Source organism: Ursus arctos, unplaced genomic scaffold (genome assembly GCF_023065955.2).
Source record: "Ursus arctos isolate Adak ecotype North America unplaced genomic scaffold, UrsArc2.0 scaffold_6, whole genome shotgun sequence".
NCBI classification, from domain to species: Eukaryota; Metazoa; Chordata; class Mammalia; order Carnivora; family Ursidae; genus Ursus; species Ursus arctos.
The window spans coordinates 16,285,680-16,307,214 of record NW_026623078.1 but is presented as its reverse complement, the minus strand read 5'-3'; the positions used below and the strand labels follow the sequence as shown (position 1 = coordinate 16,307,214).

General features: G+C 36.8%; 1 protein-coding gene across 1 annotated transcript in view; it reads left to right on the top strand.

Moving 5' to 3' along the window:
* Positions 1 to 19,466, top strand: part of BPNT2 (3'(2'), 5'-bisphosphate nucleotidase 2) — a 36,774-nt gene extending 17,308 nt beyond the window's left edge. Inside the window, exons 2-5 of the mRNA XM_026516450.3 lie at positions 456 to 618; positions 1,526 to 1,621; positions 11,488 to 11,649; positions 13,441 to 19,466. Of these exons, the coding sequence (XP_026372235.1) occupies positions 456 to 618; positions 1,526 to 1,621; positions 11,488 to 11,649; positions 13,441 to 13,712 (693 nt within the window). The 3' untranslated portion in view covers positions 13,713 to 19,466. The remainder of the gene's footprint in view (positions 1 to 455; positions 619 to 1,525; positions 1,622 to 11,487; positions 11,650 to 13,440) is intronic.
* Positions 19,467 to 21,535: the final 2,069 nt, after the last annotated feature.

Here is a 21,535-nt window from a genome sequence, read left to right as displayed (position 1 = left end):
ATCGTGTCTCTTAGCATTCATCAGTTCTCTCTTTTAAGGCATATTTAAGTCCGTTGTCACTTTTCTCCTCTTCTTATAGTTGATTGTGTTCAATTCAGTGTTCTGTAATGGTGTCGGTTTATTTTCACACTGTAGATCTACTATTTTTTATAAATATCATTAAGCTCTAAATAGTTTGTTTCTTAGTTTCTTTATATTTCTCTATATTTGGATTCTCTGTCTTAGGCAACAAACCGCTTGAATATTAGATTGGAAAGTACTTGAAGATAAGATGTTGCTGGAATTTCTTTAAATAATATGTTTCCATTTTACAGTGAAATGCTTCAAAATAAAAATACTGATTTACCTACTTTCAGTTTGTGCGATTTAGTCTGAAATGTTTTTCTCTTTTGTGTTTTCTCAGGTGGTGTTTTTTTCTTCCTAAATTTTTTAATTGTCATCTATTTTTGGTGCAGATAAATACTGAGGAACATGTGGATGCAGCTGATCAAGAGGTTATCTTATGGGATCATAAGATTCCTGAGGACATCCTGAAGGAAATAGCCACCCCTAAAGAGGTACCAGCAGAAAGTGTTACTGTCTGGATCGATCCACTTGATGCTACACAGGAATATACAGGTAACTTTACATTAGAATTCATCTCAAACTTTAGATTGCCATTATATATTGAATAACCAGAAGAAAGGCAGGTAGTATATACTTGGTGGTAAATACTTTACTGATCTTACACAATTTTTCCAATTAGATTTTAAGATAGACGACTGGATTAACACAGTGCGATATGAAACCTTTGGACTGGATCAGTTATTCTCAAACTTTCCCCCTAACCCCAAAACCAAGTACATTATAGCATACTCCTATTGGTGATAGGGATTCACTGTATCACTGAATCTTCAGTGAAAGGGTATTTTTAGCAGTCACAACAACAAAATGGTTCCTTTTGGAGACCTATTTATTGAAGTGTTTGTTTACATATTGAGTTACATATTGAGGTGTGAGTTCGGGTATTTATTTATATAGCCAGAATACAATATTTACTTGTGATTTGGGGAATTTAGGTTTTATTGCGTATACATCTATCTTTGGAATTCAGAATAGTAAATCCTAGGCACCCAGGGGTAATTAAATAGCAAAACAGAATTACTGCCCTCATCTCCATTTTCTTTTGTTTTTTGTACCTAGCCCTAGCTCAGATTTCATTTCTGTAGCTCCTCTGTCATGCACTGTGTCTGTCTTAGACGTATTCAGTTCTTCCTTCTTCTCTGTCCTGTTGGTGTATATGGTAAAGTTAATTGCTTATCTGTGTGCCCTCCTTCTAGTTGGTAAGTTCTTGGAATGTGGGCCTTATAAATAAAAATTTTTCCTAAACCAGAATTGCCCTGATCATGTAATAGTGATAATATTTAGTGAGTGCATCCCTTGTGCAGGGACTGTTCTAAGTATTTGACTTGATTTTTTAATTTAAAATTTTAAATTATTTATTTGAATAATTTTTGTTATTGGTTTTTTGTATTTTTCTTCATAGAGGATCTTCGAAAGTATGTCACTACTATGGTATGTGTGGCTGTGAATGGTAAACCTGTGCTAGGAGTGATACATAAGCCATTTTCTGAATATACAGGTAAGAAATGCACTAGAGCTTTTGAGAGTTAATGATGTTAAATCATTTGTCAGTAGTACTTAACCATCCTATCAGAGTCTCAGCTGTAGCTCAGTAATTATTAAAGTCAATCCCCTACCATACCTCACCCTTTCATTGGATACAGTGAGGATTTTGTCATTGGTAATGATAATATATGATGAAGCAGAGCTTTCTAAACTTTCTTTAGAGGATAGAAACTGACTGACAATGAGAGATAGTATTGAGGAACACAGTTGGGCACAGACTTACCAGCAGCTGAGTTCCTCTCTGTTTCTCTTGTGCTGTTGCTGGGGATAAGGTCCAGGGCTCTTACTTACACGTTGGATTCCATGTGGGTTTGAGATCCACCATCAAGGAGCCTTAACCAAATCTGTTGTCATGTCAGGAAGTAAGCTCGATATTGTGGTGGTTAGGGGCAATGGCAACTTGGCAACCTCAGCATCAAAATTGGATGGTGTTACATTGGAAGTCTTACTAATCAGGCTAATCCTAGTGTAGCCCTGGACACTCTTCAGAGATCCATTTGACCCTTGCCTACCCCACCTTCTTGATGTAGTCATGTTTATTATCTTTGTGCAAATGGCAGGTCAGATCTTTGATCGTCACGTTGGGAGTGTTGAAGACCATGTCAGAGAGCTTCCCATGCAGCTCAGGATGACTTCGCCCAGAGCCTTGCCAGTACTAGTGGATACTGGCAGGACATTTTGGTATCACCACAGCCATTATGCTGTAGTTTGCCAGAGAGGCTAGCCATGGTCTTCTGAATAGCAGTGATATTGTGGCCTGTGGTTACAGGTCCAGAATGATGCCATGATTTGTCAGGGTGGAGAAGTTGAGGGAAAGAGTTAGTGGTTTAAGCAGTATCACTGACAGTCTGAAGTGACTCATCATACTTTTAATTAGTCATTCCCATCAAGAACACGGGGCAAGGATTATGGCCTTTTGGCTCCACTGTTCTCTGAGGTTCTTGATGTTGACAGTATCCATTTTGCCAGTGCCAGCTTTGAAAGCAGCCCTAATGACAAGGTGTTGTGGGTTGAATAATGTCCCTCTCAAATTCGTGTTCACCCCTGTATTCATTTCTTAGGGTTGCCATAAAAACAACAACAAAAAAAACCCTACAAACTGTGTGTCTTTAAACAACAGATATGTAGTCTTAATACAGTTTTGGAGGCTAGAAGTCCAAAATCAAGGTGTTGACAGAGACATGATCTCTCTGAAACCTATACGGGAGAATTTTTCCATGTTTTTCTTTTAGTTTCTAATAGTTTGAAAGCAGTCTGTCTGTTCCTTGTCTTGTGAACACATCGCTCCACTCTCTGCCTTCAGCACCTCATGGCATTCTGCCTATGTATCTGTGTCTCTGTGTCACTTCTCTTCTTATAAAGGCACCAGTCATACTGCATTAAGAGCCCACCCTGCTCTGCCATGGCCTCATTTAGCTAATTACATCTACAGTAATCTCATTTTCAAATAAGGTCAGATTCTGCTATGCTGGGGATTAGGTGTTCAACATATCTTTTGGGGGACTATAAACCCATAACAATCAGAACTTCAGAATGTGACCTTATTTGAAAGTCAGGTCTTTACAGATATAATTAAGGTAAGTATCACAATGAGTTCATCCTGGATTAGGGTAGGTCCTTAAGTCAACGAGAGTGTCCTTATAAGAAACCGAGATTACAGAGACACACGGGATAAGAGGATGGGATGGTGGAGGCACAGATTAGAGTGATGCATATAAGCCAGGGAACACCAAATATCGCTGGCAGCTGCTGGAAGCTAGAAGAGAGGCATGGAATAAATTCTCCCTTAGCGTTTCCAGAAGGAATACCAATACCAATGGTTTCCAGAAGGAAATCCTACCAATACCAGTATCTGGATTTTGGACTGCCAGTACATTTCATAAACTGTGAAATGTGTGAGCCTTTAAGACTGAGAAAATAAATTTCTCTACTATTAAGTCATCGTGTTTATGGTAATTTGTCATGACAGCCCTAGGAAACGAATACACCCAGCATCCATACAGCTCTGTCTTCTACCCCACCCTTCTCACTGTGTCTCAGTGGTGTGGCTGACACTGCATAAAAAGGCTGGCTGTCAAGTGGACAGAAATGGAGACAATGTTAATTTTTGATTATTCTTAAAACTTATTTGCTTTCTAGAATACTTTGTGTCCCAAATTCCAGCTCCTCTGAGATGGGCCGAACATACACTTGAGTGTTGGCTCTGTATGTCAAGACCAGATCTGTTTTGTGTTAATCTGACCCTATATCTTCTTTTCATAATTCAGATAGTTTTTACAGTTGACAATTTGATGAACTATAGAAGATTTATGTCATTATTCGGACAGTGTGTCTCAAAATTAATTACATAATTGCTTTATGGTTTGGGGATTGCTTTCACATGTTTCCTTTAATCCTTACTGAATAAGTGAGGGTATAGGTTAGGCTACTAATTTAGGCTGCTGTAATACATTGCATCAAAATACCAGAGGCTGAACAAGATAGTTGATTTCTCTCCTCTCTAACAGCCTGTGTGCAAACAGACCAGGCATGCAGGCTGTTCTCTCTTGTTGCTTCGCTGTGCTAAATTTTGGTGCCCCCTTCTGCATGACTGAGGATGGCTCTCTGCTTCATCCACATTTCACCAGTGAAGAGGATCAAAGGGGAGACATGGAGGACATTTTCCACTGAGGGTTTTGACCTATAAGTTGCACACATCACCTCAGCTCACATCCCATTGACCAAAACGTAGCTTGGACCCAGCCGCAGGGGAGGCTAAGAAATGTGGTCTTTATTTTCAGTAGCCATCCAAGCATCCAGTTCAGGGATTCTGTCATTTAGGGAAAATAGGGCAAGTGGATATTGGAGTATAATTTAACTTAGCAGTATTGGTACACTTAGTATAACACATGAGGGAGGGGTACATTTACTAATACTCCCACTTACAGAAGAGAAAATGAGACTCAGAAGTTTGATATATTTCTCAAGGTCATCCAGCTAAATTAGAGGAGGAAGCAACCTCAGGAATTTTATGCAAATCAGTATTCACACCACTTTCATAATAACTCCACAATTCCCAACATTTGTATGGTGGTTAACTATTTGTAGTAAACTAAGGTATCTCATTTGAACCTTGTGATAACTCTGTGAGACAAAGATAAATGTTTGTTATTTTTGTTTTTTACAGATGAGAAAAGAGGCTTAGCAAAAGTTCTTATGAAAGCCACATAGTTCAAAATGTTATAGCAAGAACTAACCACTCCTTATTAATATCTCACATTTGTTTAGTATTTTCACAGTTTATGAAATGCATTGTCATAAATTCATTTCAGCCTCAAAATAACTCTGGAAGGAATATAAAGGAGGAATTATAGTGACTTTCAATTAAAGAAAAAGAAAACAGTCATATAAAGGTTAAGTACAGGGCTGAAGTCTTTGAAGTCTTCTCTCACTTTCTTTTTTCTTTTTTTTTTAATTGAAGTATAGTTGACTCATTCTTTGACAGTGTTCCTCATTGCCTCATATCAGTTAGGGTTGCATTTATCTGTATATAAAATAAATCTGATTACAGTAGTTAGACAAGTATAGGTTTTATTTTTCTCACCTAGTAAGATGGGCAAAGGGCAGGGGGGTTCAGTTTATGATACTGTTAAGCACCTGACTCCTCTTCTTTGCTTTTTGTCTTAGAAGGTAGCTTTTTGCTTACATACTTCCAAAGATGGATGCTTCCAGTTTCCATGGCTCTCTTCCAGGCTGGAAGAAAGGGGAAAGAAGAGGGACAAAAGATTTATCCCAGATAGTCTTTGTATTAGGAAATAGTAACTTGAAGCCCTCTGCTCCATCTCATTGGCCAAATGTCAAATGGCCCCCTCAGCTATAAATAGCCTGCTACTCCAGAGACAATTAGAATCCTAATAAAGGAAATGAGGAGAAAGTTGATACTGGATAGGCAAAGAGATTCACATTCTTTGGGCCCTAATTTCCACATCTGTTCATTTTAGGGGTGGGAAAATAAGGATCATAAAATGCCCATTTAAAAAAAAAAACCAACTTTATCCATAAGACTATGTATCCTCTCCCCCTAGCGTCTTACCTCCTCTAAAATAAAAAAGCCAAAAGTTTCTAACTTAGGAACAGGTTGTGTTCCAAAATGGTTTCTCTAAATTGTAATAAAAAATGCCCTGTTCTTCTGTGATGCAGCTGAGTTGCCCAGTATGCTGGAATGAAGGTGCTTGCTAGTCAGCAAACATTCCAAAAGAATCAATAAGTCCTTAATTAGGTGTAAGTTGACCTTCTGTTCCTGGATCGAAGGTTTGTTTGGCTCGTGTCCTCTTTATGGACTGTTTTTTTCAGATCCAGACTGTATATTGATGTTGGCAGAGTACCAGTTATCAAGTATTATGTGCTTACCAGAATTTAGCTACACTTAACTATAATGGGACTAGATAGTATTGTTGTTGGCAGCAGGTAGAGAAAAACTGATCAAAATCCTTTTCAGACTTAATTAGAAGTAATTCACTGAGTTTGAAATTCTAAGAAGCAACAGGTACTCACATAGTATTTTTAACAAAGTAATGTATAAATGTTTAAGTGTAATATATTCATGCAGTAGAAATTTGTAGCTAAGTTATAGTCTTAAGTGTGTAGCAAAGTACAGGTTTTTATTTCCCACTGGACTTTTTTTTAGTATATCCTCAAATAGAATAAACACATTCTGTTAGCTGCTATTTTACCTTTTCATAATTACCTCATCATCGTCATTTATTTAAGCACCTACTGAATTTTTTTTTAAAGTGCTTGAAATAATTTGTCCATGTACATTTTAGGACAGAATTTATTGAAATTCTGTAACATGAAATATATTTTTAAAATACTAAGTTACTAATTCTTACCTAAAATTATTCTGGTACTATCAATGAGCTATGCTGTCTTTATTCTCTTACACAATACTGACCTCTAGAGATGTAGCCCTGTAAGTTCACTTCTTAGTAAAACCATGTTTTTTCTGATCATTTCTAAAAAGAATTGAGGGGTTTTTTTCTTCTTTTTCTCATTTTTTAACTTTTATTGTGAATAATTTCAAACATAAAATTGTACAGAATTTTCATGTTCTCTTTCATCAAGATTTAACAGTTGAACATTTCTGTATATTTGCTTCCTTTTTTCTCATGTACTTCAAAGAAAATTACAAGGATCATTACATTTTACCCCTATACACTTCACTATGTGTCTCTTAATATGCTATTATTACCATTATTTTGTACTATTATTATGAATATAATAATAAAATTAACATTTATTCCCTAATTGGTCCCATTTTCACATTTCCCCCAGTTGTTTCTTCTTTTTTTTTTTTTTTTTTTTAAGATTCTATTTATATATTTGACAGAGAGAGAGAAACAGCCAGTGAGTGAGGGAACACAAGTAGGGGGAGTAGGAGAGGAGGAAGCAGGCTCCCAGCAGAGGAGCCTCATGTGGGGCTCAATCCCAGGACTCTGGGATCACACCCTGAGCTGAAGACAGACGCTTAACGACTGAGCCACCCAGGCGCCCAACCCCCAGTTGTTTCTAAAGTGGATTTTGCAACTGGTTACTTCAAACCAAGATCTGGTTAAGTGACATGCATTTTTTTGGTTGTTCTGTTAAGTTCTCTTAATCTAGAACAACTAACTTCCAGTCCTGTTCTTCCCCATGACATTGATTTGTTGAGATCAAATTAGTTGTTACATAATGTCCTACTTTTTGGACTCTTCTGATTATTTCCTCACAGTGTCATTTAACTTGTTTATTTTTCATCTTCTTTTTCTTATAAAGTGGAAATTAGATCTGAAGCCTTGATTGGATTAAGGTTAAGGATTTTTGTCAAAAATACGTTGTAGATATTCTTGACGTACTTCCTGCTGCATCATGTTATGTGACATATAAATATCTAGTCTCATTAATGATGCTATAAGGTGGTTAAAGTGGTCATAAAGATCTCCTTTTTCAATTAGTTTAATTCTCTTGCTACCAGCAAGTAGTCTGGAGAAATATTTTGGTACCATTTGAGATCAGGATTCTGTTAAACATTTCACATAATAGTTTCAAGATCTATTAAAGATGTGAAATGGGATTTTCTAATTCTGTTGTATTTGCTACATGTATTAGCTAGAATTCTTCTCCTGAAAAATTTCTTCATCAACTGGAGTTACTTGTTTATCCTGAAAGGTAGTTCCTATTATAAAGACAAAATATGTTTAACTTTTTTTCTTCACCAATTTCTAAGTAATGACTTTGGGTAAAAACTACCTCCAGGGGGAATAAATGTTATTTTTTCAGGGAAGAGCAGGCTTTTGCCTTTTTTTTTTTTTTTTTTTTTTGATATCCTTAAGGTCTCATGGATTTTTGTATATTCTGTGCTATTCAAACTACAGGTATTATTCTTTAAGTTAAATCTGTTCTCTTCATTGCCCGCTTTTACTAACACCTTTATATATGCCTTTTTAAATACCATTACATGGTCCTTTGCTTTCGGTCTCGTCTGTTGGTTCTCCCCTACGAGCAACAATGAAATCAGCTTATTTTAGCCTCCTTGACTACCATCCCATTTTAGTCAGTCATACCTTTTTTGATATGTGTCTTTCTGCTCTTCCGCTCTTCAGATTTAAATGGTATCCTTTGACTCTCACCAGTCAACTGTGAGATAACATTTACACACACTTTAGTCCCCCACCTGTATTCTTATCTTTGGTTTCCTCTTAAATTCACAGTTAAATTTATTCAGTGTTGACCAACAGTGCTTTTGCTCAAAGTTCTCCAGTCATCCTTTGTTGGATAAAGCTTGTCCTCTAATAGATGACTTCAGGACAGCTAGCTCATCCAGGCCATATTACCTGAGTTCTTACATGTTAAAAGCTTTTTCTGTAGCTTTGATTCTTAAAATACTTTCAACTACTTACAGACTCTTTGGTTTAGCCCTCTGTCCTTGGGCTGCTCTAATAAATTACCATAAACTAGAGGGCGTAAAACAACAGAAATTGATTTTCTCACAGTTCTCAGGGCCAGAAGTCCGATATCATGTTGTTGGCAGTGTCATGCTCCCTCTAAAAACTCAAGGGAAGAATCTTGCCTTGCCTCTTTCTGGTGGTTCCAGGCATTCATTGACATGCCTTGGTTTGTAGACACATCACTCCAGTTCGTGCCTCTACTTCACATTCTCTTGGTCTGTATATCTCTGTCTCCTGTTTTTATAAGGATACCAATCATTGAATTTAGGGCCCACTCTAATCCAGTATGACCTCAACTTGAATTACATCTGCAAAGACCCTATATCCAAATGAGGTCATATTCTGAAGGTTCCCAATAGACAGGAATATTAGTACGACACTATTTCACTCACTGTACACTCTTTTTTTCTTAGTTAACTGGTAGAAACTGTTGAACTGATGTAACATCTGTGTGGATGCATGTTGAATCTTGTTGGCAGAAAAGCTGATAATACGATTTTCTTTCCTTTATAAGTAACTCGGTATTTTTGCCTGGAATGCTGAAGAGATTTATCTTGAAAGTCTAATACTACAACTATAATGTATCTCAGATTCAGAGTTGGGATTCTGGGCAGATATCTACATAGTATGTCGCTGAGTGTGGATATTCAAGTTCACTTTTAATTTAGGAACATTTTTTTGAATCAGAGTTTTAAAGAGTAGTTCAATTTCTTCTTATTTTGTTTTTCTTTTTCAGAGACTCCTAATATATGTATATTGACTCTTAGAAGTCAGTGAGAAGTCAGCGTATCTTTTACCTTCTCTCTGGTCCCTTTTATCTGTTTGCTTGTTTCACTTATTTTATGCTTTTCGCGTGCTTGCTGTGCTTTTCGACAAATCTGTTGCCTTTGTGTGTATCCTGTGATCTAGTGCTAAGTCTTAAGTGATTTTGTCTTGTTGTTGTTGTTGTTTGCAGTTTCTTTCCTGTATTATGTGAATTCCCATTTCATATCCTCCTATTTTTCCTCAGTTGTTTTTTTATTCAATATTTTTCTTTTTTTATTCCATAATGTTCTTTTTTTGTTGTTGCTTATTTATTTTTAATCGTCTTCCAATGTTGTGTTACAGTTTTACTCCACTATAGAAATTTTCAAGTAGCCTGAAATGTTTTAACCTTCATTCATTGTGTTTTCTTCTTATACTTTTCAGTGGACATTGCAGTTGTATATATTTCTTATTCACATTTGGGCCAGCCACCATGCATTTGGTGGGAAGGTGGTGGCAGAAAAGAAGTTTGGTTCTCAGTTCAGGAACTTTCTTTACTGTTAGAGCGAGGAGGGCATTATCTTTATTATCAGGCATCTTTTTTTGTTTTCACTTTTATTCTGTCTTGTTGGATCCTGTCTTGTTTCAGTAAGGCCCTTATCTTCAATGCCTTCTTTTTCTTCACTTCTGTTTGCTGTCTTCCAATTGTCTGTCATGGGGAAACTTTCTAAAAGATGTTGTATGTCATCTAGTCTGTTGTCAGGACTTCACTTTGGCTCTGTGTCTTCTCTAGGCCTCCTCTTGTCACTGCTCTGTTGCCACATCTCAGGCGTACTTTCAGTAGTTCTCATTTTAGATGGTACTCTTTCCTTCTGGGGAGAAATCCTGGCTGTTGTTCTCTGAGTTCTACCACCACAAGAGGCCTCCAGCTTCTTTGCACTTCTGTGAAGCTCCTGCCACATTCCCCACGCTGGGGTCAGCTGTGGCACTTATTCTGCTGATCTTCAGTATTTACTTCCCTTCTTTCTCATAAATTTGTGTTCGTGACTATTCTTCATCTCCTTCTTATTTAGCTATTTTCTCTCCTTGTTGTAATGTATGGTTTTTAGAAAGAAGTGTGAGAGGAGTCCAAGAGACTGCCATCATCCTTGGGCAGCTCAGAAACCCAGACACTCTGTTCATTTTTTAAAATTTTTTTCCTGCGGCCAGGAGTAAGTGGTAATGCAGCTGCTTTCATGTTACCTCATAGTGGACTGTGTTTTACTCCATAGTGAGTGACTGCTAGAACAACGGTCTGATTGGGATAATTCTGAGTAAGTGTATTTTCTTGTACAGCTTGGTAGGCAGTGAAAAAAACTTCCAAGCCAAGAAAAACATTTCAAGCCATTTCTAGGGTCTCCTTGTCTTCTTATAAATTTCTGTTCTGTTTTGAAATCTAGAGCATTTTCTTTTTATATTCTCTGGTAAAGCAGATGCGTAAATCTAACTCACCTCTAACTATTTTATGTTTATCATTGAAACCATGAATATATCAGAAATAGATAGGAGGAAATAGTAGGAGGAGAAATAGTAAGGAGGAGAAAATGGGAAGAGAAAATTTTAAATTTTGAATTATCCAGGGTAACTAGTTGTATTTTATGTCCTAGGTTGTCACAGGTTGAGTTCCCCAGGAACCAGACTTTTGAGATGGGGATTAGCATGCAGGATCTTTAAGAAAGAGTGCCCTTGGGATCAAAGTTGTGTAAGAGAGGGAAAGAAGCCATCCATATTAGGTACAGAAAGATGTTGAGTTGCAGTGTAATCCCAGTGAAAACTCAGCACCTCACTGGGAGATCTGGAGCCTGGGAGTTCTCAAGCCAAGTTTTTAGTAGTCATTATCTCTGGTTAGGCAGGATTACGTGGCCTTTCTTAGCTTTGTCTTAATATTTGCCTATTTTAATGTAAAAAAAATGTTAAATATTTTTCTTCCTCAGGAAAAAATAAGCATTTTGGGGAAAAACATACAAGTAATTCTGCAGAAAAGGATATTTTGTCAGTCAGCACTTGGTACTTTGAGTTCCCGCTTCAGAAAGCTTCAGTGCTGTTAACGGATATCATATTTGCTTTTCAGCTTGGGCAATGGTAGACGGTGGGTCCAATGTGAAAGCCCGAACTTCCTACAATGAGAAGACCCCAAGGATAGTTGTGTCACGCTCCCATTCGGGAATGGTCAAACAGGTTGCTCTTCAGACTTTTGGAAACCAGACTACAATTATCCCAGCTGGTGGTGCTGGTACGTTCCTACTTCCCTGTAATGCCTGGGGACAGTGTCCCCAGCATGGTCAAGGCTTATGTCAGGAGAAAGTTTGGTTGTCCTGTGCTTGTGGAGAAAAGTGAGAATAGACAGTGTTCTTTGCAGACAGGTGGTCTCCTAATTGGTTATCTCTAGGGTGGGATTTCAGTCACACGTGCCTTCTCGTTAGAAATGGCCTCACAGGGGCACCCAGGTGGCTCATCAGGTGAGCATCTGCCTTCTGCTGGGGTCGTGATCCCAGGGTCCTGGGGTCGAGCCCCGCATCCGGCTCCCTGCTCCGTGGGGAGCCTGCTTTTCCCTCTCCCTCTGCCTGCCACACCCCCTGCTTGTGCTCTCTGTCTCAGTCAAATAAATAAAATCTTAAAAAAAAAGGGAGGGAGGGAGGGAGGGAGGGAGGAAGGAAGGAAGGAAGGAAGGAAGGAAGGAAGGAAAACAACCTCATAGTAGGGACAATAGTCTCACAACAGTGACTGCTGTTCCTCGAATACCACAAAAGCATCTTCATGTCAGTGATGTACCATCAATAGTGGTTTTATATATGATCTAATTTCAAAGTAATCGTGCTGTTAGCTTAACAGAGGAAGATCAGGGAGAGAAGGGAAGATCATTCAAGCACATTAATGATGCTTCAGAAAGATGCCAAGAATCTTCATAAGTGTTAACTAGGATGGCAAATCCTGGGTACTTTCAACACCTCTGAACTCTTCAGCTTGCATGTCTGGATGAGCCAGAGTCTGGTAGCCACCCAGCTTACTGAATATTCTGCACTATTTTATTACCTATGTTGATGATCAGGGGTCAGCTTACTTCTTCTGAAAGGCCAGATAGTAAATATTTTTGGCTTTATGAGCCACGTGTCGACTCTCTTGCCCACTATTCTTGGATTTTTGTTTTGTCACCACCCTTTAAAAATACAGGAAACCATTCATAGCTTGAGGGTTGTACAAAAACAGTGCATGGCCTGGATTTGGCTCACAGGCCATTTGCCCACTCTTGTTTTGAGTGCTATTTAATGCGACAGAGTATTTTTTAATTCAAATAAATAACAAATTATGGTCAGAAATGTGTGTGAAACCCTTTTCACCACAGTAATAAAGGGAAAAGTAATGCTTATTAACTTTTAAGCCTAAGAGTTTTAATTTAGTGATTATATATATGTACCTTACTTAATATGACTTTATTATTTTCCTATAAGCCCTCTGTTAGTGTTGGTTAGGAAAGGTAATGTTCAGAAAACCCAGTATGCATCTGGATAAACCAGATTCTAGATCTGGTTTCTTCCGTTTGTTTTATTTTATTATTTTTTAAAAAGTCTGCCTCATTACAAAAAAGGCTTAAGTTTTTGTTATTTTGTCTTCTTTCAAATCCAGTGTTCCTAGATATTCATGAAACCCGTGGGGTATTTAGCTTCAGTATAGTATTCCATAGGAAATGAGACACAGTGAATGTATCATTTCATAGAAAACAACCACAAAGTAGATTTAAATTTAAAAGATTATAGAAGTATATTTGGTTACACTTGAGAATCTCCTCATAATTTCCTTTACAGTATATTTTTTTTGCTCATTTGGGTTTAATGTCTGCATTATTAACTTTCTTGAAAAAAGAACAAAACTGTTTTTAAATAGTTTTAGATTGCGCAGTTGCAAAGATAGTATAGAGAACTCCTGCCTATCCTGTGCTGTTATTTTTCACAATGTACTCTTAAAAAGTAAGCTACTTTCTTTAAAGCTTTTGAATAGTAACTTAAGTTCTATGTTTATCTTTTAGGTTATAAAGTTTTAGCACTCTTGGATGTGCCTGATAAGAGTCAAGAAAAAGCTGATCTATATATCCATGTGACATACATCAAAAAATGGGATATATGTGCCGGCAATGCCATCTTAAAAGCCCTTGGGGGGCATATGACTACCCTGAATGGTGAAGAAATCAGTTACACTGGTTCCGACGGCATTGAAGGAGGGCTCCTTGCTAGCATCAGAATGAACCACCAAGCTCTGGTCAGAAAACTCCCAGATCTAGAGAAGACAGGACATAAATAAGCAAAGGCGATCACAGGTCACAGCTCTTCCTGAGAACAGTCAGCCTGAAACGCTGGGGGCTTCAAAGCATCGGTGGAGACTCTGCATGGTTACGGCCATCCGAACTTTTTAAAGTATTTATGAAGCATCAGAGACTTATTTTCCCTGTAATAGGATGCAAGATCAGGGAAAGTGGGTTGCTTCGTGTCTTAAGTATTGTCTTTATTTTTGAGACTATTTTCGTACGGTTGTCATACACAAGGCTCATATATATATACATATATATATATATACATATATATGTATATATATATTTGTGAATTAAAATCTATAGCTGAGTCTACATTGTTATGAGTCACCATTTTCACACAACATCATGAATCTTCACTATTTGTTAGTACTTTCATACAGAATTGGGCTGAAGAAAGGATTGATTTTGTGTAGATTTAATACTACTTTACAATTGTATTTCATTGAAAATAAAGTAATTGGGGGTTTTTACCCCTAATTCAGATGGAAAGCACAAGAAGCCACACATTCATTAATATGCAACAAATGCTCTATTTATCTGTTGTTACTGAATATTTCTTATGGATTAAAATAGAAAAAGCTTAAATTGTTTTTTTTTCTTTGAAATTTTAATAACAGATTCACCAGCTAGTTGAGAATATAGCTATATGATGATTGCGTTGTAATTGTAGTTTCTGTGTGTGTGTTTTTGTTTGTTTTTTGTTTTGGTACAGAAAAGTGTATTTGTACCCATGGGTTCAACCTTTCTGCCATCTTACTGTTGATTTTCATTTGCTCTGTGGACAATGCATGGTCCCATCCTTTCCCTCCTGACCAACATTTAGTCTTTAACACGTAAAGTTTGGATTAAGGTTTCAGGGTTAGCACTAGGATTTGGGTACATTTTCTCCTTAGGGATAAATTATGCACTATAAGAATATAAATTATTCTGTTAATTGAGTCATTTGATATTACACAAATGGAGCTAGCTTTTGTTATATTCAGAAGTTTTGTTTTAGTGCTTTTTAAAAACTTTGCCAGGTTTGTATGTAGAGATTCTCTCCTTATCAAGAATGATTTATGGTTACTTTTACCATTAATAAATGGATCTAACCTAATCTCAAAGTAGTAACTTTTAAGATACTTTAAAGTTTCCGTTCAGACTGAAACAACAAAGGTTAATCTTACTTTTTGGTTAATTTTTGTTTTAATTTAGTAGACAGAATCTGATTGGAAGAAAGATGGTGGCATATTCACCGTGTCACTGTAATTAGAACCTTGCTTTATGACTTTCATTGGGATGTTGAATTTCTCTCAGTGTGTTATCTGGAAACTTCGTGTAAACAATACCGTTATTTCATGTGACTTTGATGTCCTTGTATTTTATTACATACTGGTTAGAGGGGGAGGGGATTGTTCATTGTTTTCTTTGTTTCTTTCTTTAAAACGACTTCCCATTTCTTTTCTTATCTTGGAGGTAAAATTGACCAAAGAATGGACATCCTCACCTGGTGGAAGGTGCATACGACTTGAGGTCTGCGTTTTACACGGGCCTTTCATTCCTTTTTAGGGAATTGAATCTAGTACAAAGCACATGTTTCCACCCAGTCTCTAGCAACTGGTCACAAACCTGATAAGAGTAGTGGGCCTCAATAGGTAGGATTTGGTTCAGTGAAAATTCATAGAAAGTTTTGGTATTTGGAACACTTGATATTTAGACAGGACTTAGGGAGTCAGAACAGGATATTGGAGGAGACCTCATCTTTTTTACTTTTCAATGAAACGAGCATACTTTTTTCCTCAGGAGAGATGGCAGAGGCATATACTGTTTCCAGAGTCTGTGGTATAAGTATTTATTTTAATTGTAATGTGTCAAACATGGGGCAAGAAGACTGGTGTATTAAGAAATGGCATTTAGTTGGAAGTTTTTTTTTTCAATATTACACGGAAACTTTCTAATTTAATGGAAATGAAACTAGATCATACTAGCAAGCATGATTGCTTTGGTTTTATTTTTAATTCCATTAATCTGCATGTAGATAATGACTGTGAAGGGCTTGTGTTGTGTGCAAAAATTGAGATATTGGCTGATAGTTAAATGCATTATTTTTATAATTTGTTGGATATTGTCTAGTTACTAATGGTTTTTAAGTGCTTTTATAGAAAATTCATTTTTAATTTTTTTGTTTCTGAAAGTCAATATACATTACAGAACTAATATAAGTACAAAGGACAGTATTTATATTTATTTATGTGAGACATTATTGTGCCAGAACATACCAGTAAAACACCATGAATAAATAAAGGCATGTACTATCTCCCAGAATTACGTAAATAAAATTACTTCTAAAATGTAGCAAAATAACTAGAGTTGAACTTTTAGCGAGCCTCACCTCCCCAACTCCTGGTCTTCCCTTTCCATTATCTTTGCCCTTATTTAGAACACAATGTTCCCTTAAACTTTTGGGTTTTACACATCACATTTAGTGATAGTGGTGGCATCAATAACTTCACTTTAGCTGTCCCCTTGCTCTGCCCTTCATCTCTACCTCATTCCCCGGCCCCCCAGCCTGCTGATGTTCTTCTGTATCTGCCTCTCTTTCTGGACCAGTACTCTCCTCCAAAACTTAGTCCCTGAATTCTCTGCTAGACCTACTTCTCTCCAGAATGACTGCTGAAATCTTATGGTAGAACTGAGTTAAGTTCCTGGTCAGGGAGTGAAGCTGGGCAAGAGTTCTGGTTGACCATTGCTTCTCAAAGACTGTTCTCAAAAGGTAAAGGAAAATCACCTTCAAAACCACAATGATTTATACAGTCAAGTCTAATCCAGTGTCTTTACAAAACATTTCTTAGATCCTTTCTTCACAGAATGAAAATGCAGAAAATACAAGAATTAGGTATATAAGCCTGCTTAAGAAAACTTGCTTTTTCTGTTAGCTTTCATACTTATGTCCCTATTTCAGTTGAGATTACAAAGGGCCTACAAGATGAATCATATTTGGTACTCAGTTGTCCTCTTTCCTCTATAATTTTAGTGTTTTTTTCTTGATTTTAAATCAACATTCAAATGAATTGTTTATGGCTGTATGATGAAGCTAACAAGTGTTTTGGTTCATGTGTTTTAAGTAACAATTGTGCAAATTCTGTTTGCTGGGTGCTCCCTTTGAATATTGTGCAAATGGGTGAGAGGAAGTAGGGGAGGGGCAGTGGCTAAGAAGAGGGTGGGAAGGAGGAAAGCTCCAGGGAAGGGTAGCAGAGGGAGGATGCAGAGCAAACATCTGCCTTGAGCCCTAGGATCAGAACTCTGCCCTTGTCCCAGATGTTTAAAAATTGGATCTCAGGCTTCAAAGGTGACAACCATCTCTGATAGCAAAGCATAAGTAAAGAAAGCTGGGGTGCCACCACCCCCTTTTCTCAGAAGCTATCCAGCTTGCTTCTTGATAACACCTTGAAAATGGCCTTATGGAGACAATCTTTGGCAGGTTAAAAATAGAAACTACTTGGGTTATTCTAGCCGCAACTATTTATCTTGGCTATGTGTTGACTGGTCCTGGATAGAACCTGATTTTTCATTTTTGATCTCGGTTGAATTTGTGGTATATTATTTTCAGTATATGCCTACAAAAAGTCTGTCTCGTAACTGTTGTATAAAATAAACCTAATCTATGGTTTCATTTTTATCCTAAAAAAAAGTTGTGCCTTAACAATAGGGCATTGTATGTTAATAAGGGAAAATAAAATCTTTTTTTAATAAAAGGGGAAAATAGGAATTTTTTGCCATTAAAATTTAAGTTCTTTTAACATTTTTAATATTAGAGTTGGGGAAAATTCAATAAAATTAAATACAATTGATATAAACTTATTTTTGCATAACCTAGCATTTACGACTAAAGTACATTTTTATAAGAACTGGCATCTTGATGTATATAGGTCTGAAATGATACTTCATCCTTTGGTTTTTAATTTGAATTAATACAAGACAGGATAGGGTACATTTTTAAAAATTTTTTCTTTTAAATCATTTTAGTGTGATGTATCAGTTCTAGTCCTCTGAGTTGCTTCGGTTTCTAAAGATAGCTATTCATGGTACCATATCAATAATTTATTAATGCTAAAAAATACTGTGTGTAATGTAACTTAACAAACCAGAACAGTTCCTGGATTGAAGAGGGGAGGGAGGGGATTGGGGGTTCTGATTAGCAGTTACTAAGAGGGCAAGAAGAATTGAACTTTGTATATCAAAAGAAGGTTTTGGTTTTATGAGGTGCTGTTTATGTAAGTTGTTTATTTTTATTTATCAAAGCCTGGCAGGTATTAGCATTCCAATTTACTGTTGGTTTCTGTTTTTAAAAGTTATTTTTAAAGTTGGATGGTGAATTAATTCTGTGGGAGAACAAGATTTATAAGTAGCTTTTTTTTTTAGATAAAATAATATAAGCCAAACTTAGAAGTTAAGGCTGATGAATAATATTAAAGCAACGTTACATGTTTGTAAGTGTTCCCTAAAGTATTATAATTAAGGTAATTTGTGTAAATTGCAAAAGCAGAAACTGTGATGTTTGATTAATAGTATTGTTCCATTAAAATTCCTCTTGAGATATGTTCTACACATAGTAAGTTATTATTCAGGAAAGACTTGCTCATCCTGTATTTTTTTAAATAGGAAATACAGCATGCCAAGTCATCATTAGATCAGTTAGCCTAGAAAGACTTAATCTTTCTCCCCAAATTATCTCTTCTAAGCTCTCTTGATCATTTATGCTGAGTTGAGGAGTTAACATTTAAGGACTTTAATTCATGTGTAAAAATACGACTTCCAGTTTCCCTGTAGCATTACATCCTCCACTGGCAGGAGCCAAAGCTAGTCTTAAATCTAACAAGAGAGACCGTGTTCCGCCATGATGAACTGTGGTGCTCCCGATGGATTTTTTTCCCCCACTTGATGATGTTACTTAAGCTACTAGATGTATATAGACACGGGGTTGAGTTTACACTAAACTATGAAATGGCGTTTCCTGTTCATGTCCCTGCCTCTTCAAACTTTGTTTTCTTAATAGACCTCACTTCCTGTTGATCTCTTTCTTGTAATGGGCTAACATTGATGAGAGGAATTCAAATAAAAATAAATACCTTTGAATACTCCTGCCCCATTCACACATTAAAAGCTGTAGAGGAGCTAGTCCATTTCCTGTTGCCAAGCCATGTTTAGACACCAGACTTTTCTCTTGGCATGCTATATCCTGCCTCCCTTACTCATAGCACCAAATTTAAGGGGGTCCTGACTTTAACCTCCACTGAGAAGTAAACTCTCCTCCATGTTTTTAGAGCAGTTATTTTGTACCTCACCTCTAGCACTCATTTTTATATGTGCTGTTGTAAACTTCTTAAGGACAGGGATTGTGTCTTGGTGATTTTTGTATTTCCACCTCAACCCCAGCAGCTAGCCCAGTGTCTTGAATAAATAGGTGCTTAATATATGTTGAACTAAATTGAATAAAGGAGTACTACTAGCATAAGCATTTTTCATGCCTCGGTTGTGTAAGCTGATTGTTTTGTTGACTCTGCAAATATTTATGATTATCACCCCATGCACACTAAATTATTTTTAAAAGTTTGGTTTTCTTTCCTTTAGATACTACCCCTGGACATTTAGCTCTAGGAAATGTGATTGCTTCCAATGAAATAACTATCCCAAACTCTCTGCCCCTGGATATACTTTGCCAAACTGAAATTTGAATTTTCTGAATAAATTGGTCATGTCGGAAAGAGATGGTGTGCTGCATCTGCTTTTTCCCCACGCTTTTTCTTTCTTTTTTTAACTAGGGTAACATACACATACATGAATTTGCCATTTTAACCATGTGTAAGTGCACAATTCAGTGGCATTAAATACATTCACAGTCACCCCCATGCTTTTGAAGAACCCAGACACAAACTCTACCCATTGAGTCCCCCTCCATACCCGCTTCACCTCAGTGCCTGGAACTATTCTGTTTTCTCTCTGAAAATGCATCTGCTTTTGAACAAATTTTCTGAGATTCTCTCACCATGTACAGAAAAGGCATCTGTTTGAGAAGGGGTGTACAAGGCAAACAGTCATTACAAAATTACATCTTGCATTCTTTATTAGATTTGTTTAAGATGGAGGGAGGATAGAAAAAGAGCAAAAGAAGCAAAGACAAGGACAAATTTATAGAAAGGTAGTAATAGTATAGTGAGAAAGAGCTCAAGGCTTTTGTTTTCCTCAACTCTTATACGTGATAAAAAGACGTCATCAGCCCCACATTATGAATTTGATCATTTCATATCCTTGACTTCTGCATCAGCAGATGTATATTATTTGTTCATATAAATAAATAATAGAGAATTCTATTCTGCATCCTAATAAAAATTAGGATATAGACCATTATTTTAAAAATTGTTTCTAAAATCTGAGTATTTTGAAAGCACAGAAACTTTACTTTGAAGTATAGTTGACACAATATTACGTTATTTTCAGGTGTACAACCCTGATTCTACAACCCTACATATTGTGTTATGCTCTCCACAAGGGTAGCTACCGTCTACTATCACCATGTGCTATTATCATACCAGTGACTACATTCTCTATGCTCTACCTTTGGGATGGGTCTGTTTCTGCTTTTTGTTTGTTCATTTGTTTTTTTTATATCACCTATAAGTTAAATCATATCGTATTTGTGTTTCACTGTCTGACTTAGCATAATACACTCTAGACCCATCCATGTTGTCACAAATGGCAAGATCTCATTCCTTTTTTATGGCTGTGTAATATTCCACGGTGTATATACACCACATCTTCTTTATCCCTTCATCTATCAATGCACACTTGCATTACTTCCATATATTGCCTATTGTAAATAATCCTGCAGTAACACAGGGCTTCATATACCTTTTTAAATTAGTGTGTTCTTTTTCTTTGGGTAAATACCCAGTAGTGAAATTACTGGCTTATGTGTATTTCTAATTTTTTAAAAAAATAAGTTTTTATTTATTTGAGAGAGAGAAAGAGCACAAGTGGAGGGAAGAAGAAGAGGCAGAGGGAGAGGGAGAAGCAGACTCCCCACTGAACAGAGAGCCCCATGCAGGGCTCGAGCCCAGAACCCTGAGATAATGACCTGAGCCCAAGGCAGATGCTTAACCAACTGAGCCACACAGGCACCCCTGTGGTATTTCTATTCTTAAATTTCTGAGGAAACTTCTTGCTTTTTCCACAATTGGTGCACCAATTTGCATTCCCATCAACAGTGCATGAGGGTTCCTTTTTCTCCATAGCTTCACAAACAGCTTGTTATTTCTTGTCCTTTTGATAGTAGCCATTCTGACAGGTATGAAGTGATACCTCCTTGTTTTGATTTGCATTTCCCTGATCATTAGTGATGTTGAGCAGCTTTTCATGTGTCTGTTGGCCATCTGTATGTCTTCTTTGTAACAATGTTTTTTCAGTTTCTGTGCCCACTTTTTTTTTTTTTTTTTAAGAAACACTGAACATTAGAGCTGGAAGGATCCTTTTTTAATTTTAAATTCCAGTATAGTTAACAGACAGTATTATATCAGTTTCAGGTGTGCAATGTAGTGATTCAACACTTCCATACATCACCCAGTGCTCATCACAAGTGCCCTCCTTAATTGCCATCACCTATTTCACCCATCTCCCACCCACCTCCCTTCTGGTAACCATCTGTCTGTTCTCTATAGTTAAAAGTCTGTTTCTTGGTTTGTGTCTTTTCTTTGTTCATTTGTCTTTTCTTAAATTCCACATATGAGTGAAATCACATGGTATTTGTCTTTCTCTGACTGACATATTTCGCTTAGAA